Source organism: Morus notabilis, unplaced genomic scaffold, assembly GCF_000414095.1.
Source record: "Morus notabilis unplaced genomic scaffold, ASM41409v2 Scaffold498, whole genome shotgun sequence".
NCBI classification, from domain to species: domain Eukaryota; kingdom Viridiplantae; phylum Streptophyta; class Magnoliopsida; order Rosales; family Moraceae; genus Morus; species Morus notabilis.
The window spans coordinates 234,056-256,503 of record NW_010358720.1 but is presented as its reverse complement, the minus strand read 5'-3'; the positions used below and the strand labels follow the sequence as shown (position 1 = coordinate 256,503).

The following is a 22,448-nucleotide window of genomic DNA, read 5'->3' as shown; positions in this document are numbered from 1 at the left end:
AAATAGTAGATTTTAAAACTATTTAAAGTAAACTATCAGTTTACAGTGTATAAAGCTCAGGAGAGTAGAAAGGGGTAAGTCCAGTCTACCGGGGCCCAAAGATTAGTTAATGGGCCTAAGAACTTTGCCCAGGATCTGATGTGAAGGTCAAGAGTCGAGAGTCGAGAGTCAAGAGTGTAGCTCCGTTCAAATTTTAATTTGGAAAGCAAAACAAGTCGACCGTTGGGGGGATAACACAACAGACAACACGAGACAGAAGAAGTCCATCAAAATTAATTAATTAAAGCAACAGAGAGACGGAAAGAAAGAAAGAAAGTGTTTGGATTTCTCAAAACAAAGAGAAGAATGATAACGAGAAGACGCCATGGCTGGCAACGCCCTCTCCACCCTTTACAGGTACCGTCGTCTTTAAAATCTTATCTAATCTAATTGGGTTTGGAATTAGAGTTATTTACATTTTAGGGTTTTCCTTTTAATTATTTGTCTTTTTTAACTCTCACGCTGATGCAGATGGTGGGAATGGCGATTTACAGTTTCCTGGTGGTGGCCTTCTACACATTCTTAGGGCTTTTCCTCGGTAACAGAACCGCTGTGATCACTGTCACCACCCTCTTCTCTCTCGTCGTGAGTACATACATATATATATATATATATGTATATATATGTATATATATACACATTTTGCTCGCTAAATTATCTATCAAGTTCCGATCCATCTTTGAATTCAAATTGCTAAATTATCTATCAAGCTCCGATCCATCTTTGATTTCATTTGAATTCCCCTTATTAATAATATTCATTTATTTCAGTGCGTTTCAGTCATGTTCCTGTTCATAAGGTGCACGGCCATCGACCCGACCGACAAAACGGCATCAAGGAGGAGGCAGAAGAAGAAGAAAACGAAGCTGAATTACGGAGCAATGGTGAGTGAGATAGTGGTGAGGTTGTTTAGGAGAGTGGAAAGGAAGATTCTGAGGAGGTTTATAAGGAGGAAGTATCTGGATCCATGGAACACCCCCACTGGCATCGGCACTGGCAGTGATAATTTCGTCGATCCATTTCTCCCATTTCCGCTTCTTCTCAGGGATGAAGCTGTTCTCACTACTCCCACTCCAGGCCACCACCTGCAGGACGACATCTCCTTTTGCGCCCTCTGCGACTTCGAGGTGCGCCCTCTCTTGTTTTCCTTTTCGTTTTGGCAGCTCAATAATCACGATTACTAGTCTTTGGTAGTGTACATTCCTCTTACTCTTTATACAGATTTTGAGCATGTGTTTGTCTTTACAATGTTATTGAGTTTGGATCAATTCCAAATATCTTACTTACTTAGGACTGTAAGAAAGAGGGGGGAAAAAAAAAAAAGATGAAGAGAAAGGAAAGAGTCTCACTGTACATAACTTCAACTAGAAGAGAGAAAAGAAAATCCCATGAGTTTAGTCGTACCATTCAATAGCAAAGCTTATGAGAGCTGCAGTTTTTCTTTTCTTTTCTAATCCATTTTTCAATAATAGTTCAACTTCATCACAAGCCAATGGAAACATCAGAATCTCAAAAGTCCTCTTCTTTTGCAGGTCAGGAAACATAGCAAGCACTGCAGAACCTGCAACCGATGTGTTGAAGGGTTTGATCACCATTGCAGGGTTTGTTTTTGTTGCGCCATTCTCCTTATCTTGTCATTCCTTTCTTTCTTGTTTTGTTTTCATGATTGATTTCAAATGCAAAATTCTTTTCCTTCTCTAGTGGTTAAACAACTGCGTCGGCAAAAGAAACTACACAACATTCATTCTTCTCATGATTTTCGTTTTGTTAATGGTTAGTTGCCTTCTGCCCTGGGAAACCAATTCTTGATTTAAACAAACAGAATCTTCAGCATTTTAGGCTGTCAATAATTTAATTGCTATAACTACAGCTAATCATGGAAGGAGGAACTGCTGTTGCCATATTTGTCCGCTGCTTCACGGATAAAAGTGGGATAGAGCAGGAGCTGAAGCGCCGGCTTTATGTTAAGTTCCCAAGAGAGGTTCTTGCCACGATATCGGTTAAGTTCAGATTCCTACTTACTCATCTTCTCATTGGCATCGTTTTGAACACAAATTTTGACTCATTCTGGGTTTCAAACTACAAAATGTTACAGATTTTGTTAGTTTTGATGACAACTTATGGTTCAGCAGCACTTGGACAGCTCTTTTTCTTTCATGTGATTCTCATTCGGAAGGTAAACTTTTATGGTTTCTCTGAAAATTTTCAGCTCGTTTAATTATTTTTGTTTGTTTCGGGGATGTTGGTATGAACATGGTAGAGACCTGTAATATATTATATAAGATATGCACATATATATTTTGAAGTGAAACGTTCTCATATCCATTCTAGATAAAAGAAAGGAAATAAAAACAAAGTTCTCTTGGTAATTTGTTTCCTGATATCGAGAGTCACTGGATGCTTGCTGCAGGGAATAAGAACATATGACTATATCATGGCAATGAAAGAGGAGAACCAATCAATGGAATTAGATCCTTTTGATGATTCAGACTTCTCGTCAGACGAGAGCACTGATTTTGATTCTCCAGAAAAGCCAACATTTGTATCCCGGTTTATTTGCAGTGGACAAGGGCAGTGTCAGGTAAAAATTAAAGCAGCCACTTCATTTTTTTTTTCTGCATCTTTGGAAGCAATTAAGTATAACATCCCTTAATGAATGACAAGTTTTCATTTCCCAGAATGCCAAAAAGTTGTCCATAAGAATTGAAAAAGATCCCAGGTTATCTCCAATAACCAACAAACAAGGGTTCCGGGTCGGCATCAACCCCTGGAGACTGATAAAGCTGAGCAAAGAGAAAGCTCTAAGAGCAGCTGAGAAAGCAAGGGAAAGGATTGTAAAACAGAAGCCAATGACAGAGCAGGATCCGTTAAAGCCACTACCATTGGAAACAAAATGTGGACCGCTGACGAACGCGCACCGAAATATGCCCGAATCCAATGGAGGATCTGGCGAAACACCACTCCTCTCTAAAAGCAGGCTTGCAGGGTCACCGGGAAGTTTTTCTAGCCCAAGAAGGCGTTTTTCTTGCCCTCCAACCACCACCGTCTCTGGCATTGTGGCACCATCACCGCAGCACAAGTACCGAAGTAACTTTGACTTGAAATTAACAGACGTGTCCAGGGAGCTCGAGACCTACATTTCGCGGCAGGTTTTGTGTTCTGTTATAAAGGAAGATGGAAGTTTACCTTCCCCGAGATAGATAGAGATCATTTGGATTCTCAGCCTTTGAGATATGCTTCCCTTGTTCTGCCGTGTGTATTCTTTCTTAAAATATTATTTATTTAAACGAGTATTCAACACAAGCAATGTAACATTTCCTGGTGTAACGATAGCTTTTATGTGGCTTGTTCCACACTATTTATACATGTACTCTTGAATCCCTTCACATATAAATGCTAATCCATGCCCCCGTTCTTCTTCTCTTCACAAAATTTCTCTAGGAAATACTATACCACCAAAATTCATGTACAATTTGGGAAGATAAAGCATAATGAACTCATTTCTATTTCCAAAATTTTGATATATCAGTCAATTATTTGTCACTGCACACCAAGTTACAAGAAACAATCACATTTATTTCAAAAAAAAAGAAAAAAAAGAAAAAAGAAACAATCATATCTCAGTACTAAAACTAGCAACTGAAAACTCACAAACTCCACTCAACTTCATGTCGGGCAATAGTATTCTTCAGCTACGACTGGTGGTGGTTCGTCGTGTTAAAGAATCAAATGTTCAACTTGAAACTGGAAAAATTCACAGAAGATGGTGACTTTTTTAAGTCGTTAATTTACCAGGAGAACAGCCACGCGCCTCTGTTTTGATTACTCGAAGAGGTCCTCAGGTGATTGGATAGATGGTAACAATCTGAGTAATGCTCAGGGTATATTCTTTCCTTGAGGGGCTCACAAATTTCAGGGGAAACTAAGTCGGAAAAGCCCTGAATATAAGAGCAGTTCCACGGGGACTTGTTCGAGGTGATACCATTGAGAGTAATGTTGGACAAGCAAATGTTGAGAAAAGTGTCCCCTTCTATACCCTCTAGTACGCCTGCAATTTTTATGTCTTCCCCTACAACATCCTTAATGGTAATTCTTTCTATTAAAGGAAGAGCAGTTGGGTCATAAAACTCATCTGGGTGCTCTCCATACAGACTGGTGAACCTTATAGCTGTGCCTACATTAACCATCTTCATGTCTGATACATAGATATTTCTGACATAACCCCCTCTTCCGGGTGACGTCTTTATTCTGATACCTGTTCTAGAATTGAAAATTTGGATGTTTTCCACGCGCACTTCAGAAACTCCTCCTGACATCTCGCTTCCAATTGCGATCCCTGCAGCTCTGCCGGATTCTCCCATAAGCCTGCGGATGATAATGTTGGTGCTGGGACGGCCAGAAGAAATTCCATACTCATCCCACCCACTTTTGATGGCAACCAGATCGTCGCCTGTGCTGATATAGCAGTCTTCGATGCAAACATTGTCACTAGAGTCTGATGGATTTAACATTAAAGAGTATTAAAATATCTCATTTCTAGCTATTAGCTAAGTTTCACGGTAGTTGAAATTCATGACTAGAAACAACTTGTAAACTAAATTTAACAAACACACCTGGATCAATCCCGTCTGTGTTTGGTGACTCAGGAGGTGCAAGGATTCTCACATTACGGACAGTAACTTGGCTGTTGGTCCAAAGAAAAAACAAACTCAACTATTCTCTCCTAACAATCTCAAATAGTAATATGTTACTGAAACACTCTGAAGAAACCCAGCAAACAATGAAGAAAAACCCAAAAGATACCTGCAATATACAGGGTGAATGGCCCAAAAGGGTGAGTTAATGAAGGTCAAATTTGAGATGACAATGCCGGTTGAGTTTATGAACTCGACCAAATGGGGTCGCGTATAATTCAGGGTTTTGTTGTCAAACCAATCCCACCAGATGCTGCCTTGACCATCTATCGTCCCATTGTCGCCTGCTCACGCAGAATCAAGAAGACAACCAAAATGCAGATCCAATCGCAACAAAAATAAATCTTGGACAATCAAAAAAGTACGAAACCATTAACCAACCTGTTATGATAATATCTGTTAAATTACGTCCATAAATGAGGCTCCGATGCCTTGCACCAGGCAACTCCCTACCTCGGCCATATGATGGTAGGGGATCGGTGATTGGCCAATCATCAGAGTTCTACATCATGTAATGGCCATATTGTAAATGGCATTTATTAGTTTAGATGGCATTACTTAATCTCATCTCGTATATTGTTCTTTAATAATGCTAATAGTACAAATGTTGGAAGTGTAAATGAAAAAAGAATTTTATTTTGTTTACCGGGGAAGCAAGAATGACAGCATCCTTGTGTAACCAGAGAGTAAGATGACTGATGAGGTCGAAGCTTCCTGTCAACCAGCGTCCAGCAGGGACAAAAAGCTTGGCTCCACCTTTGTCAGCGAATGAATTCAGATAGAAAATGGAGTTCTGAAATGCTTTTGTGTTGAGAGTCACTCCATCTCCAACTGCCCCAAATTCTGTGATACTCACACTGTGTGGCCTCTTTTTCATTTCATTTTCATTTTCACACTTTTCTTCTTCTTCTGATCTGCCAATGCCATCACTCTCTCTCACTAGTAAGAGTAACACTAATACAAGTACCACCAGCTGCATCCACACAATTTTACTTTTCTTCTTTAATAATAAATAAAAAATCCAACAAAACCATATATGCAATAATTGATCTTCCCAATCAGATCGTATAAACGTAAATCATATATATATATATAAACAACATAGACCGATTTGGTTTGAAGAAGAAAAATTGTAGATGATTGATTAACAACTAAATACTGTACTCACATGAAAAGAGGTCCTCATATCATATGAATGAAATCTGAAAACACCCACGACCCCCTTTAAGCTGAGCTCTCAATTCTGCCACAAACACGTTAATGCTCTGATGAAAATCAAGAAAGAAAGCCCCTCTTGAGTCTGTCTGAGACACAAAACAAAATTACAACAAAAGAAGAAATATGAGATGAGAGAGTCTTGTGGAGTCTTCACTATTCTCTACATATATAAAGCACTCCACCTTCTCTAGATGATATTTTCTTCTTTAATATGGAATGGAACCAGCACTGCGATAAAGATTAGAGAGGATAATCAGAAAGAACCAGAAACAAAGAAAGAAAGAGAGTTGAGAAAACTCCTCCGTATAAATCCAAGTTGTTGTTCCTGCCTGATTCTGTTAACAATACAGTGACCCTTTTTGCCTTTTTCCTATATACAACATTACATAATATTTACTTACATACAATACAAGTCCGGACACTCAGAGAGAGAGAGAGAGAGAGGGTTGAGCACCGAGATTATTAATAAGTTTTGTTTTGCAGCATAGCATATATACGCTCTCTACTCTCTCTCATCTCATATCACCTCATCTAACAATCACTCTTATTTCTCACATTTCATTTAAGTTGGAAAAGAAAATCCCTCAAAACAATAAAGAAAATCAACTCAAATATATTCACTTCTTTACGCTCCTCTCTGTCTTTTCTCTCTAAGAAAAGAATTTTTTTTTTTAAAGTTTAAAAAAAAAAAGAAAAAAAAAAAAAAAAAAAAACTTTTTTTGGCTGTTGTTTTTTGTTTGCAAGTGCACTCAGTTCATTAGCTGTAGAGAGGGATATCCGACGGAGACAAAAATTCAACGACTTACACATTCATCATACAAAACAAAAAAGCAGTCACCTACTCAACAACTTGCATACATATAAATTTTTCGGCAAAATAAATACATAAAAATACATATATGTATATATTCATTCAGAAATCAATGGATAATTAATATCACACTAATTCTGGCTGTCTTGTTGCCACGGGATAAGCATTACAACTTTTTCTTTAGTGCATACATATATATAAATGATAAACATTAACCTTTGAGAAAAAGAAAAATAAATAAATGATAAATATTAGACAGTCACAAATAACAAGATAAACACGCACCTTCTGAAGTTTGAATTTGTGTTCAGAAACATGTCAACGACTTCTAATTTCACAATCACAACTCTTTTTTTTTTTTTTTTATATATATATCAGAACTGATATACTCTCATATAGGCAGCTTTTTGTTTTCAGAAAAAAATAATAATAATAAATGAAAAAAATATGAACGGGCAATTCTGAATTTAAATTATAGTAAATGCACTCATAATTTTGTCAACCGTGCATTAAAGTAGATGAAGAATATGGGCTGAAGAGAAGAGAGTAAAAATCACGTGGACTGGCTCCTGATTTGTATTGTTAGTAGTACTAGATCTGATTGGTTTGGTTGTGCCTTGTTGGGTGGTGGGACCACCTTCTCCCTTGTCCCTATTACCGGTTCATTTGATCCCCTCCCTCCCTTCCTCTTATTACTTCCACTGTTCAAGTTGTAACACTCAATCAATTGTCCTTTCTAATTTATAATTTAATTTAAAAAAAAAAACCCTTCAACGCTATATATATGTCTTAATTTTTTTCCCAATAAAATTAACTTTTGCCCCAATAAAATTAACTTTTGCCGAGTTTCATTTCTTTAGAATAACTAATGACGATTGACGAATGAGAATTAGACAAAATTAATAGAAAAATAAAATCAAAACAAAAAATTAAGGGGGGGAATAAAAGTGTCTATAAAGAGAAGGACAAGGTCCAAGGGGAGATAGAAAAGAAGAGTACTTGGTCGTAATTTGAGGCATTATTATGACAAAAACAGTAAGGTTTCCAAAGTCAGGTATCCAATGCCCTCTTCACCAAAACTCAACCACTGACATTTCAAGGTTTTTTTTTTTTTTTTTTTTGGGTGGTGGAAACGTTTCAAGTTTTTCAAACTAAAAGACGGGTATTCATCATAAAGATCAGCTACTTTTCATTTTTTACTTTCTTAATTGATTCGTATTACAACAAATTGTATTTGTTTGTATTAATCTTTTGGAGTCTTCTTCTACGACCTTCCTAAATTATTGGAAAACATGCATAAAAACGATAATGAGTTCACACAACATGTGTCCAGTGATAATGGATGTCGGACGTACTACTGTGTAATATTAGTGGATTCTATTTTGTCAAGAGTTTTTGGAAACTGATGCTCATCCACAAATGACGTAAAAATGTTATGTATTGTTTGCTTAATTATTGAAACCTTTTTTTTTCCCCTCAATAAAAGAAAAACAAAGCAAAGGGTTTCCTCGAATTGAACTTATCCCATATATATATATATATACATATATATATATAATGATTTTATTATTACTCGAGAAAGTGACTTGAGAGAGATACCAACTTATAATTAAAGGTGACGCTGGAACATTTCACTCCATATGAGTATTTTTGTTGTTTACGCAAAGGTTTATTAATGTCAACGCTTGTCCGTTGATGTGCCGATTGATTCATTAATTTTTCCTGAAATATTTTCAGAACTGCCTACATATCTTAATGAATGAATTAAATTATAAAGTAGAAACTGTACCGCATTCTTCTTATCCAATCGTTTATTACGAAAACAATCTCAATTTTATACGCGGCTAACCACAAATAATTAATTAATTAATTAACAAGGAAAATAATAAACTAAGGGGATAATTGAAGTCATTCAAAAAAAAAAAAAAACAAGAGAATCGACGGTTTACTATTTAAAAAAAAAAAAAGGAGATAAGTGAGGGAAGCAAACCGGATTTTGGTACAAGTGGATACATGAGAAGCAGTGCATCAAACCATGATTTGAATCATGATTCATGATTCACTGTAGTGTTTTCTCTCATAAAAAATACACGTAAATCGAAAATGATTCTAATCACATGATTTTAATCTATGAACCAAACGTCTCCTAATAAGTAGATCTTTGCACGTATTGTACAACTTACTCAATTTATGTCACGGAGACAGTGAACATCACTATTTATTTATTTATTTATTTCTATTCATTGCTCATCTAAACTATCATTAATATTGACCCGACTCATTGAGTAAACGAATTATGTTAGTTACCGACCATATTATAAGTACAATTTTATTTTATTTTTCTTATTATTATCACTATTTTGCGCAAATGAACCTCAACGTGCTGTACTTTTTTTTTTTTTGGGACTGGGTTGTAATTATATTCTCAATAGAAAAGAAAAATAAAACATATGAAAAGATTATAGGACGTGGGGACCGAACCAAGAACCTTTTGACTGTGTGTTGTGTGTAGTCATGCCTCATGGAAGGGAAGGTAAAAATGACTAGTACCAAACTTTGATCCCAACTGCCACATAATTTGCAAGTTTAGGAGCTCTCTAATTCGTTAATTTGAGTTGAGATGTAACTTTATATTAAAAATAAAGAGTAAAAATCCTGTATTTTTTTTTTTTTGAACTTTCTCAGGGTCCTTGTCAACTTTAGACTGGACTGGATCCATGAGTCCAGAAGATGGGCCCATTAAAGCATTGCAAAGAGAGAAGGGCCTACAAGACTCCCAGGGAGGCCCAAACATTACGCCTGACAGGTGTATGGAATGGAAGATCGTCTTCTAATATCGTCGATTCGAATGAAGCAAAAGTGAATGAAGCTTTTCGTCAAACACAAGAGAAGCGAAGCAAAAGGCAATGAAACCACCAACTTCCCATTCCAAAAGGCTTAGCGGCCACGCTTCCGACTCTATTCCTCAGAATCAAAAAGAGTTAATATTACGCTAATTCCTCTTTCTACTTTTCTTCTTCTTCTTCTTCTTCCCCCCCTTTTTTTAAAAAAAAAAATTAATTTTTAATTACTTTTCTCTTGTTTGAATTTCCGCAGTTACTATGAAGGCGAACGTCTTGCCCGTCTGCTCCAATCACTTCAAAGGTCCCCCTTTTCTTTCCTCTTTCTTTCCATAGATTGATATTTTTTGTTATTATTATTAGGAAAAATTTCATATTGATACTCTTATGTTAAACACTGAACACTAAACAGGGAGATAGAGTCGGCAAGGCTTGCAGATGGGAAGGCCAAAGCCTTACCTGAAAAGATATGGTTCAAGGTTTTTCACTACTACTATTGATACTTTTTTTTTTTTTTTTAAACTACTACTTCATCCACTTTATTTATTAGTGCTGGGATTTGATTGATTGAATTTCAGTATTTTTGGCAGCAACAATTCGCAATTGGAGTGAATGAAGTGACTCGTGCCCTTGAACGTATGAAACCACCACCACAACATTTTCATGAAACAGACTATGAAGATGAAGATGAAGATGAATATGAAAATGATGATCGTCTTACTATTACAAAACCCTCCTCCACCCACCTTCAGGTCCTCCCTCTCTTTTTTCTGTTGTTAATTATTATTATTAATTATTAATTAGACTTGTAGTAATGATGGAAAAACAAAACAAAACAAAACAAAAAGAAGCAAGATGATGTGTTGTGCAGTTTTGAAGGTGAAAAAACGTACCGTGTTGTTGTTGTCCTTGTAGGCAGTGGTGGTGGCTTCTGATAGCAACCCAAAATGGCTTACGAAGCATCTTCCGAGCTTGGCCTCGTCAAGGAAAGTACCTTTGATCTTTCTCAGAGATAACAAACACGCTTCCTTGCGTTTAGCTCAACTCTTTAAACTCAAGAGCGCCATCGCCATTGGAATCAAGGCCAGAGGAAATTCTATCAACAAATTCTTTGCAGGAATTCTTCGTGGTGATGGTGATGATTTACTAGTAAATGACGGAACGGATTGCTGCCTCACCTCTCGACTGCCTTCTACTTCTACTGTAAACATGACTTTCCTTTAAAATCCTTTTTAGTGTTTTTAATTCGACCGTCATCAAACTGTTGTTTTTCTTCTTCAAATATATGTAGCTGAAGCAGAAGAATCGAGATACCAAAATTTAGCCACTTTCACAAATTAATCTCATTTATATTCTTGTGCTCTCTTTCACGAATTTCATGCTATCCAACGGGAAGCCCCGAAAAAACATTACAACAAATTATATCCGCACTATACAAGTTACATTTTGCAATGGATGAAGACAATGGAATGAACTCTCTGAATAACTTTTGGTCTTATTCACGCACTTCCTTGGGGGCTGGCAGCTGCAGAAGACGTCTCAACGTTGCCTACTGCATCAGCTTCTCCATTATTAGCCCTACCATTACTTGCAACTTTGCCCGAATTCCTCTTTTGTTTTTCATCCTCGTTCTTCTTTACCATCACCGGTTGAAACTGCCAACACCACAATAACAACAAATTAGTTCAGTAGGTATATAATCCTGAAAAGCCCTAAGCCACACGCACGCACATTTCCCCACATGTATGCGCACACAACACACATGTACATGTATGCATACATATTGAGGACCCGGAAATAGTCTGATGCAAACCTGATATATGGAGTAGATAACGTTTCTTCTCAATTGACCCATCATTTCTAAGAAGAGATTATAGCCTTCAAGTTTGTACTCGATAAGTGGATCCCGCTGTGCATATCCACGCAAACTCACGGCTTGCTGTACAAACTTGAGTGCTTGGAGGTGTTCCTTCCACAGGCGATCAATATTGCTTAATACTAAGAACCTTTCGGCTTCCTTCATCAAACCCGGAGCTTGATTTTCCACTATCTCCTGATACACCCAACAATACTTCCATATTAATGTGGAGGCGCAAACATTTTATATCAGATCTTTGACGTAGGAGTCAACTAACTCAGTTTGCAGGACTTGGATAACACGTTTGAGTCGGTAAGATTGAAGTTCAAGTTAACAATTAGATTGGTAGGCAAGGTAAGACCCAACACTAACTCTTTTCTGTAAATATGCTTGTCGACCACGAAGACGAAGGTAATCTTGCAACTCCACATAACTTGATCCTTTACTCCTCAGCAAATCTGGCGTCAAGTCATCCAACAGATAGCAGTACCTGAACCCACGGCAATATATTCAACACAAATTAAGAGAGGAGGCCCACTGAACGACAACATGAAAGTGGAGATATTCATAAAGCACTAAAAAATAGATAAAATAAAAGCGGGGTAGTCTATTGTCAATAGCATAAACATTCAGAATTTAACGCTTTAACACATAAAATTCACGTCTTTAACTTTCAGAAGCAAAATGCCACTTACTGCTGAAGCTTAGCAATGAGCTTCTCGAGATCCCAGCTTTCTTTTGGAGCGTCCGCACCAACATTTGCCTGTTCATCATCAGGCCAGTTTAGAAAAGTTCAGGGTCTGTACAAAAACATAATGCATATAAAAGGAAATGCGTTGAGAACACTACTTACCTCTAAGATGTCATCCATTGTCAATTCAGCATATTCAATGATAAGAGATTGAAGATTGTCGGATTCGAGGGCTCTCCTTCTTTCTGTATATAAACGGTCCCTTTGGCTATTTAAGACTTCATCAAACTCAAATAGTTGCTTCCGAATATCGAAAAAGTAATTTTCCACTTTCCGCTGAGCTTCGTCCAGGGCTTTGGTCAACATCTGGGACTCAATTGGTAGGTCTTCAACTCTAAAGGCTCTCATTAAACCCTACAAATAGCAAATACAAAGGTTGTTCTAACAAGATTGCCCTCTAGCACCGCCACTATTAAACATAAATCACGACCAAAGTCTAAACCTGAATTCGGTCTCCACCAAATACACGAAATAGGTTGTCTTCAAGGCTTAAGAAGAAGCGTGAACTTCCAGGATCCCCTTGCCGGCCACTTCGACCACGCAACTGCGAAAAACAAATTATAACTCAAATTTTAATGCACACCATGCAAACGTTTCTCGTCTACAAAGAAAAGTAACTGAGCAACAACAAAAAAGAGCATTGAGAGGAGAGTCGTGGATGGAATGGTATGACAGAATTAGTTTTCAAAATACTCATACCTGATTGTCTATCCGGCGAGATTCATGGCGTTCTGTACCCACAACATGCAGTCCACCAGCTGACACAACCTGCAGTGATCCGGAGATCAAGAAAGAAACTTGACACCAACTTGTAGAGCATCGGAAAAGCTTCTGTGGAGAAACAATCATACCTTCTTTCTTTCTTCCTCCGTGTAAATTTTATATTCATCAACAATTTCCTTAAAGGCATTCCTCAGTTTGGCAATAACTTCATCCTGAGCAGGCCCCTACAAGTGCAAACATGCAATAGTTACTGACTATTTGACGGTATAATGGATGATGAAGGGATAAAATAAAATAAAATCCTTCAAAGAATGTGTCCCTGTATTTTAGGCCTGCTGTTTGATTCTCTGCTAAACTAATCTGCAAGAGGACAATCAGTATTTTGTTTAGAATCTTTTAAGAGTTTGACCTTTTCACAGGAATAAGATAGACGCTCCTCTGCTTCCAGCTCAGTCAATGATCTTCGACCCCATGTTTCGACAGCTAACTTTACAGTCTCCTCAGCCAACTTCACATTCTTATTGGATAAGTTGCACGGAAATAGTTTTTCATCAACCTGGAAACAAAATAATGCTAAGTTCAAGATACCATAACCATTGCATATATTAACTTTGAGCAATCCTACTTTTCACGCCATAACCAAAACCAATAAAACTTATCCAAGATCAAAGATAAAAACCCACACCTTCCATGTCTTCTTTGGAGGAAGTTTCTTCACTGATACAATGCCTTCAACTGGCTTAACAACACTGCAATACAAATGGGGGAAAAAAAAAGGTCATGCGTAATTCTAAACGTTGCTGATTAGTTTTAGCATTTGATTCTCTTTAGTTATAGGTATACCATGTCCAAAGCATCATGTGCAAAGAAAACTATCTGGATTATGAGAAGTGAAAATGCTCTGTCAATTATGTTTTTGATGTTACATATGCACCTCAAAGTTGAATATCATCACGCATATAAAGAGGTTGGCATGTATAACTAAGTGACAATCACATCTTCCCTCCTAGCGAAGGTGATTTATCAGTTCAGAGCATATAATAGAATAACTTTATTAGGAGCGTGAAGCCATGAGTGTGAAATCCAAATATACATCAGTACTAGGATGCTGGGCCATAAGTGGTATAAATTATAAATGTTCAGAAGAAACCCATTATTATCAAACTTGGATAATACCTTGGCATTAGCATCTCTCGTAGCTTCAACCTTGCCATGAATTCTGCATTACCACCAAGGATTATGTCTGTTCCACGACCTGCCATATTGGTAGCAATTGTTACTGCTCCTAGACGACCACTCTGAGCAACAATTTCTGCTTCTCTTTCCACATTTTCTGGTTTTGCATTCAGAACCTTCAAAGGTAAAACAAAATCTGTTAGATTTTCTTTTGTATGATTTACACCACATTTATAAGTTTCGCAAGGAAATGAACAAGAAAAAACGCATACAAAACGTTTAACCTTGAAGTTATACATACATTCCAAGTTCATCATAATCACCCAGGCAATCTAACTTTTTCTTTTTTTCTTGAACAGCTAATATGACTTTATAAAGACAAAAAGATCACACCTCATGGGGAATTCCAACTTCTTTCAACTGCTCGGACAATGAGTCACTCTGCTCAACACTTGTGGTACCAACAAGCACAGGGCGACCCGCCTTGTGCATTCTTGAAATCTCTACTACAACTGCTCTCCATTTTCCTGATGTCGCCCTAAAAACTACATCCGACTCATCCTGAGACAATTCATTAAAGACATTGTGGAATGTATTGTGAAAACTTTAATTATATGAAAGGACTGAACCCCCAGATAGCACTAAATAAGTAGAATATACCTTTCTTATCATGGCTTTATTTGTCGGCACTACTGTAACTTTCAGCTTGTATATACTTTCAAATTCAGTGCTTTCAGTTGCTGCAGTGCCAGTCATCCCACAAAGTTTTGGGAACTGTAAAGATCAAAGAAATAGAACACTAAGTGAGAATAAATTTTGACAGATACATAATTCACTCATTCAGAGACAGAATGCTTCAACCTGGAGAAAGAAGTTCTGGTAGCTAATCGAAGCCAGGGTTACGGTTTCAATTTGGATGGGCAAACCTTCTTTTGCTTCAACTGCTTGGTGAAGTCCATCACTCCATCGCCTCCCCTAAAAGAAAAGGGCAACTGACTAAACACTATGATTATGTTCCTTAAGGCAACGAAGAACTATACGTCATCATAATTACTACTATCAGTATAATTATAGCAGTTTCTCACTCTAATACTTTGGCAAATTTTATGACGAGAAAAAACTAATGCAATCAATAATGAGGCAAATAATAAAGCTCAATCACAAATAAATCACCTGCATAACTCGACCAGTAAACTCATCCACAATAAGAACCTCTTTGCCACGGATGATATAGTTGACATCTCTAAGAAACAGTTCCTTTGCTTTTACTGCATTCAGAAGATATGATGCCCACTGTTCTCGGGGATCATACAAATCTTTCACATCCAGAATCTCTTCAGAATCTTCATAACCCTGTTCTGTGAGTAGAACTGTTTTCTGCTTTTCATCGACCTGCAACCGTGAGAGATGAGACAACTCTTGAAAAAATTTCATGATGCCACTGGCAACCACAAACACTAACTAGGAAAGAAAAGGATCCTTTTGTTGCTAACTAGATAAAAAAGAGTTCTTACAGTGTAATGTATATCTCGCTCAAAGGCAGCAGCAATTTTAGCAGCTTTATAATAACGATCACTGGGTTTTTCTGCAGGTCCAGATATAATTAGAGGGGTTCTTGCTTCATCAATAAGGATAGAATCAACCTCATCAATTATACAGTAATTAAAATCCCTCAACACAAGCTCCTCCACACTCTGCATATGCCAGAAGATAAGCTTCAGCAAGGATGATAAAATCGAACCAGTTCTTGATCTTGATTGATTAAAACTGACCACAAAAGAATGGCTTTTTGTAAAAACCAGTAGATAAAGCAAGAATTACGTTCCGTGGCAAGATTGTCTCTCAAGTAATCAAAACCGAGCTCACTGTTGGTGACGTATGTGATGTCACACAAGTAATTTTCTTTTCTTTGCTCACTTGTCATGTTCTCTGCAAACAAACAAACAAACAATTTTTAAAAAAAAAATAAGAATGGAAAAGGAAATCTATTACTCATTTACAAAAAGAATTGGAGGTAGCAAATAAACAGAAGTAGGGTGAAATTCTGAAGCTTTAACTATATCAGTTGTAAAGAATACAAATAAGAGCTCATCGAATAAAACAAGAAATTAGATACAAGCATGGGAAACAAAATAGTATATATAGTAATAAGAAACACAGATTGGGGAAAAGTGAAGAATAACATAAGAATTGAATAAGACATACGTTGGATTAGGCCAACCTTCAATCCGAGAAAGCGAGGAACTTGACCAACCCACTCACAATCTCGTCGGGCGAGATAATCATTGACAGTGACCACATGAACTCCTTTTCCGCTCAATGCATTCAAATAAGCTGGTAAAATCGCTACAAGGGTCTTTCCTTCCCCAGTTTTCATTTCTGCTATTTCTCCCTTATGAAGAACTATGCCACCTCCATAATATCAAACAGAAATAATAAAAAAAAAGAAACCATTAACTTTTCATGTTTATATAATGACATAGAAGCTTTGATAGAATGATTTGAAGTTTGCTACTCCAACAAAAGAGAAAGGACACAAAAGGCAAAGGAAATCGTATTGAATTATTTAATAATAGTTAGCTACTTACCAGTGAGCTGGACATCGAAGGGACGAAGACCTAAGACCCTCTTGGAAGCCTCTCTAACAACAGCAAATGCTTCCTGAAAATGGATACCAAAAATCAACCCAGTAAATTCAACAAACAAGAATCAACCAAAGCAGAATAATAAATAAATAATGAATTCAAAGGGAAGTTTATATATGTATATATATATTAGTAATAAGAACTTAACAGGTAAAAGAGAATCTAAAGAGTCGCCTTGCTGGGCTCGTTCTTGGAAAAGACGAGTCTTTTGTCGGAGCTCATCATCAGACAAGGCCGACACCTCAGCCTCCAACCGATTGACGGAGGAGACAAGGGAGGCGTACTGCTGCCTCGTGGATTCGCCGGTGTCGACGCCACCCTTGAAAATGCCTCCCAAAAGACCTCCTAAGGCCGACAACACTCGCATTTGCCGTCGCCTTTGCCGTTGCCTTTGGCTTTGGCCTTCCCATTTCGAATGGTTGGTGGATTTGGGAGGAAAGAGGAGCTGAGGAGATTTACGATGAACTTCATTCAGAGACAGAGGAGACTGCTTCAGCTTCACCGGCGACAGTGGAGACAAGGCTGCCGCCATTTTTTGTTTGGAAAAGAGAAGGGAGTGTAGCAGAGCAACACACGCCTGAGCCCCTCGGGATAAGGTTCAAGATAGTTTTTTTTTTTTTTTTTTTTATGTCCGTTTTTAGTTGTAAGCTGGAAAAAAGGGGAAAAAAAATAATTGTCCAGTTTTTAAGGGCTCATTTTTTTTATTGTTTTTGAGTAAGGTGATTTGAGTGTAGATTTTGAGTTGAGTTTGAGTTAAAATTATAATTTGAGTTTATGTTGATTGTGTAAATTTGAGTTATAGTTTGAGATTATAATCCATTTGAGTTTGTGTTTGTTTATACTAATACTTGAGTTGTGAATAGTATCCTGAAATTTTTTTATTTCTTTCATTTAATTGATCTTATGCAATTGAATTTGAATAAATACAAGTGAATCATCTATAAGTAGTAATAAATTTAAAAACAAAGTAGGCATTTTTTTTTTCATTTAATAAATTAAAATATCATATAAAAAATTCCTAGAAGATCAGTTTTCATTATAAATGAAGAGCAAATTGACAACAATAGATACATAATTAATAACGTAAGTCTACATACACTATTATTAGTGCGTACGATGATTATGGTACACTACTCACATTATATGTGCTATTGTATCCCTTAACGCATTCATCTCCAATTATGCATTATAATTTAATGGTTCTTCGTGGTTGTTATTGTTATTGTCATTGATATCCTCTTCAACATTATGGGGATCAATGTCCGCAACCGGAATGTTATTTTGTGAGTACTGATCTAATAGTCTGTCTCCATTACGGTACATGTGGATAAAATTATGGACTATAGCACATGCAACCGGAACCTTAACTTGCTTTTCAATGAGGTAACGGTTAATGCTTTTCAAAATTCGAAACCTGGTCTTCCACACACCAAATGTTCTTTCAATCACATTACGCATGGAGGAGTGTGTGTAGTTGAACAATTCACGTTCACTGCGAAAGCCTCTACCATGTCGATTCCTATACTCTTGCAAATGGTATGTTGTTCCTTGATATGGTGCCATGAAACATCTGTTGTTTTGTTAGGATCCGTTAATGACTTGGGAACTTATTTGATTAGGGGGCTAGTAGAGTTAGTAGGAATTAGTATAAATAAATGGCTTATTAGCTCATTAGGGGGATGTTGTGATTTTGGAGAGTTTTGGGAGACTGAGATTTGGGAGAGCTGTGGTCTCTCGAATACCACCAAATTAGAAGTCCCCAGAGTACTCGAATTCTCCGTTCTATCCTTTACATTTCAATGTAATTTGATGTTCTTGGCTGATTAGATTAATAAAATTCCCTCCGAATATCAATTTGCTAATCTGAAATAGCTTTAGTGTGAGCTAGGTTTCTAACAATTTGGTATCAGAGCAATCGATTCTCGAAAAAAAAAAAGAAAAGAAGAGTAAATGGAATCAATGAAAGAGAAATTAGAATCGATGCTTCAAAGTGTGAAGCGGATCATTCAATTGTTAGAGGAGCAGGACCGCAAAGCTTGGGTGGTTGAAAGTGGGATAACGCCGGCGAAGGATACGTGGTCGCAACCAGAAGAACATTGCCGCTGAATGACGACGAACGCGTTGCAATCTGATTGGAGTGAGTCACGATCAGATTTTTACACTGAACATCGGGTTCCGCGATCCGATTGGAATTACAAAGCAAGGGTTTCGAACTGTAAAACCATGATGGAGGTAGAGCGTCAACGTCAACGAACGACGCTAGATGGGGCGCAACCAGATCCAGAATCGCGCGAGGTCGAAGATTGGAAAAAATCTTGGCGATCTGGAGCTAGATCGTCTAGATCTAAAGTGAATGGCAGCAGATTCATGATAGAATTGAGCGTCGCCAGGGCTGCACTTCACGATTTTGTCCGAGTCTGATTCCAGCAGGATTTGGAAGGGGTCTCACGGTTCCGGTGCCGTTTTAACTCATTCGGGTGCCGTTTTGGCTGATTCTAACGAGTTTAGGGTAATGTCTTAGAATTCAGGCGTGTTTGGGGAAGATTATGCAACGAATTGGACTGGGTCTCGTGATTCTGTCATGGTTGGGGCAGATTCTGACCAGGTTAGGACTGGGTCACCTAATTCCGGTGAGATTCAGGTGGATTCCGGTGAAGGCAAGACCGGATCTTCCAGTTACGACGTGTGCAGGGCCAATTTTGACACTGTGGCGGTTGGACGTTGCACTTCCAGCAAGATTGGGGTTAAGTTTGACGCCATTGGAGCCGGGTCTCGAAATTCTAGCAAAATTTGGGCCGGGTCCTCAAAATGTGAAAATTCACGAACTGATTTTGGGGCTGATCCTTAGGTTTTTCGATCTATTGGGCCGGGTCCTCAAAATGTGAAAATTCACGAACTGATTTTGGGGCTGGTCCTTAGGTTTTTCGATCTGATATGGGCAAGGTCAATAGAGTTTCGCCATCTTGTTGGTTAGGAGATCCTAGGGTTTTGAACAGGAGAAAGGGAAGGTGGCGTGACATGTTGTGGAAGAACCGATCAGATCGGCGTTTTCAGCGAATGAAGATGTCGTTGTTCACCGGAGGAAATGTTGACGAGTGGGTCTCTTGAGCTGAACGTTATTTTCTGTTGTATAGGTTGACAGAAAGAGAGAAAATATGGGCTGCGGAAGAGGCCATGGAGGGTGATGCTTTGGTTTCGAATCAATGGCAGGATGGTTGTCGGCTGTTCCGCAGTTGGGATGAATTGAAAGCTCATTTACTACAACGTTTCCAATCAACGCAAGAAGAGACCGTCTATGGGAGTTTCATGGCAAAAGAGCGAGCAGATACCAAAGCGGATTATGAACGACAAATTGAGGTACTTGCTGTACCTTGAAAAGAGATATCAAATGCAGTTTTTGAGAGTGATATCACTACCAAGTTGAAAGTCAATAAAGAACATGGAATAGGAATTTCAAGTGGGCTGCTTCTGGCTCACACTAAAGCTATTTCAGATCAGCAAATTGATGCTCAAAGAGAGTTTCCTTCAAAGAATCTCATCGGGGAGGTGGACTAAGGCGTTGCAAATGAAGATGACTTTCAAACCAATATCAAGAATGATGGGCTTCAAGGTGTGTGGAACGAGATCTCAATGACATGAAACTTTTCTAAGGATATTGCCATAGAGAATGTGCTTGATGTACCAATGAAAGAAGTTAAAGAAGGTGGAGGTCATTCTAGTGTTTTAAAAGGTCTTATTGGTTCGGATTTTAGCAATTGTGGGGGTGTTGACAAAGGAATGAAGAAAGTACACTTGCATCTTCCCTCTATTGTTGGTGTTTTGAAGAACAATGAGGCAAAATTCTTGGATGCGGTGGAGTATAAACTGCAGCAAGATAAAGCTGGTGTGAGGAGGGTGACTAGTATACACGATTTGATTAGGATAACCAGCAAGCTCTTGCATTCTTATGTGGATAAGTTTTTGGATGAACTTATAGGATTAGTTGATTTCACTATGGTTCACAATTCAGGTTCCAAACAGAAGTGTGAACTTGGCAAAACATGGAAGTTATCAAGAAGATTTGAAGCAGGTTTTGTTTGTTTCATAAAGCTCACAAAGATCTTTGTTCTTTCCCATGTTGATGTACTATTGCAGTTTTATTTTCTGGTTTTCACCATGAGGACAAGGTGAATGTTTAGGCGGGGGGTAATGTTAGGATCCGTTAATGACTTAGAAACTTATTTGGTTAGGGGGCTAGTAGAGTTAGTAGGAATTAGTATAAATAAAGGGCTTAGTAGCTCACTAGAGGAATGTTGTGATTTTGGAGAGTTTTGGGAGACTGAGATTTGGGAGAGCGGTGGTCTCTCGAATGCCACCAAATTAGGAGTCCCTGGAGTACTCGAATTCTCTGTTCTATCATTTACATTTCAGTGTAATTTGATGTTCTTGGTTGATTAGATTAATAAAATTTCATCCGATTATTCTCATTTTCTTACTGTTTCTGGTGTGTGGGAGTGTGTTATTGGTGTTTGGCTGATTTTCTGAGCTAGGTTCCTAACATGTTTGCGTAGCCCGAGTCGACGAGGTAGAATTTTTCTACATGTATTTAAGTAATCACAATCAAAAGTTATAGGGTGGGTTTGGTATTGCTTTTAGGAGAGAAAAAACACTTATCCGGGAATCTAAAAACTAAAATCTTGTTTGGTAAAACAAATTTTTAAAAAATTTTCCTCAATCTGAAGCTAAAAGCAGACTCCGCCTTTAGGCTGATTCTAATTTCAGCTCATGCAGAAATTTATTTTAAGTCTTTAATGAAATTTTTTATTTCCAATTTTACCCCCACTGAATTCTGAAATTTACAACCCATTTTCATTTCAGTCTCCTCCTCTCTTCCACTCGTTTCTGAGCCCTCATCTCCTCCTCTGCGAAAATTTTTCTGTGTTCCTCTCCTCAGCTCGCCGTTCGAAGCAAGGTTCCCCGGCTCCGTTCACCGACCTCTCTCTCCGTTCGCCGGTTGATCTCTCCGTTGGCGGTTCGGAGCTCATTTGGTTTCTCCTCCGCCCGATTGATCTCTCCGTTGCCGGTCTCCCTTCTCCTCCTCCAACTGCCCGTCTCTCGTCATCAGATTAAGAGGTAAGCCTCTCTAACCGCGCGATTTTTAGTTTGAACATTTAGATTTTTGGGTCTGATTTTTAGTTTGAACATTTTGGGTTTTAGGTTTCTGATTTTTGCAGAAAAACGGTTGAGCATTTGTTGAGGTTCGGTTTGCCGGTATCCCATCTCCTCCTCCGACTGCCCATCATCAGATCAAGAGGTAAGCCTCTGTTTGTTTGTGGGTTTTAGGTTTCTGATTATGGGTTTTGCAGAAAAACGGTTGAGCATTGTTGAGGGTGAAAAGTTTTTCAAGTAAGCTAGAAAATTAACTGAAAAGTGGTTATTGTTGCTGGAATGGTGTTTATTGGACAATTGAAGTCCCAATTATTGCATAACTAGTTATTTCCGTGCTTGAGCATAGTCAATAATCTTATTTTGTTTTGTTTGTTTGGTAATCCTTTGATGGGTTGATCTTTGATTAGCATTACAACCTTTCCTTTTTTGCTTATTTAGTAGATTGATCTCTTACACTTGATTGTATTAGTGTAGTTTATTTGTTTAGGTGCTGCCCTGATTCTGTCATACTTGCATAAATAGAACAACTGACCTAATAAAATGAT

General features: G+C 37.9%; 4 protein-coding genes across 7 annotated transcripts; 2 read left to right on the top strand and 2 right to left on the bottom strand.

Moving 5' to 3' along the window:
* Positions 1-278: 278 nt before the first annotated feature.
* LOC21397049 (protein S-acyltransferase 18) lies at positions 279-3,449 on the top strand. The gene is made up of 9 exons (XM_024162383.1): positions 279-396; positions 511-624; positions 810-1,166; positions 1,572-1,640; positions 1,741-1,812; positions 1,910-2,038; positions 2,135-2,215; positions 2,450-2,620; positions 2,718-3,449. Exons 1-9 carry the CDS (start codon positions 346-348, stop codon positions 3,237-3,239), a joined length of 1,566 nt encoding a protein of 521 aa, XP_024018151.1. The 5' UTR covers positions 279-345; the 3' UTR covers positions 3,240-3,449.
* A 72-nt stretch (positions 3,450-3,521) lies between these two features.
* LOC21397048 (probable polygalacturonase) lies at positions 3,522-7,114 on the bottom strand. 2 transcript variants are annotated; one of them, XM_024162384.1, is made up of 8 exons: positions 7,048-7,114; positions 6,134-6,179; positions 5,902-6,037; positions 5,380-5,706; positions 5,115-5,235; positions 4,843-5,017; positions 4,653-4,723; positions 3,522-4,534 (listed from the first exon to the last, which is right to left on the bottom strand). In XM_024162384.1, the coding sequence occupies exons 3-8, from the start codon at positions 5,917-5,919 to the stop codon at positions 3,828-3,830; spliced, it is 1,419 nt and encodes a 472-aa protein (XP_024018152.1). In that variant the 5' UTR covers positions 5,920-6,037; positions 6,134-6,179; positions 7,048-7,114; the 3' UTR covers positions 3,522-3,827. The 2 variants fall into 2 exon arrangements, with proteins under 2 accessions (XP_024018152.1, XP_010091430.2); XM_010093128.2 differs by lacking the exon at positions 7,048-7,114 and having other exon boundaries at positions 5,902-6,033; positions 6,134-6,579.
* A 2,502-nt stretch (positions 7,115-9,616) lies between these two features.
* On the top strand, positions 9,617-14,517 carry LOC21397047. Of its 3 annotated transcripts, XM_024162390.1 has the most exons (6): positions 9,617-9,742; positions 9,859-9,906; positions 10,015-10,081; positions 10,181-10,354; positions 10,518-10,805; positions 14,470-14,517. In XM_024162390.1, exons 1-6 carry the CDS (start codon positions 9,669-9,671, stop codon positions 14,476-14,478), a joined length of 660 nt encoding a protein of 219 aa, XP_024018158.1. In that variant the 5' UTR covers positions 9,617-9,668; the 3' UTR covers positions 14,479-14,517. The 3 variants fall into 3 exon arrangements, with proteins under 3 accessions (XP_024018158.1, XP_024018156.1, XP_024018157.1); XM_024162388.1 differs by lacking the exon at positions 14,470-14,517 and having other exon boundaries at positions 10,518-10,841; XM_024162389.1 differs by lacking the exon at positions 14,470-14,517 and having other exon boundaries at positions 9,619-9,742; positions 10,193-10,354; positions 10,518-10,841.
* On the bottom strand, positions 11,084-17,390 carry LOC21397046 (protein translocase subunit SECA1, chloroplastic). The gene is made up of 20 exons (XM_024162387.1): positions 16,904-17,390; positions 16,699-16,771; positions 16,316-16,522; positions 15,936-16,039; positions 15,625-15,804; positions 15,284-15,502; positions 14,972-15,085; positions 14,771-14,884; positions 14,504-14,671; positions 14,111-14,286; positions 13,620-13,683; positions 13,344-13,490; positions 13,063-13,158; positions 12,911-12,979; positions 12,654-12,755; positions 12,314-12,565; positions 12,156-12,223; positions 11,833-11,950; positions 11,416-11,655; positions 11,084-11,257 (listed from the first exon to the last, which is right to left on the bottom strand). Exons 1-20 carry the CDS (start codon positions 17,285-17,287, stop codon positions 11,102-11,104), a joined length of 3,051 nt encoding a protein of 1,016 aa, XP_024018155.1. The 5' UTR covers positions 17,288-17,390; the 3' UTR covers positions 11,084-11,101.
* Positions 17,391-22,448: the final 5,058 nt, after the last annotated feature.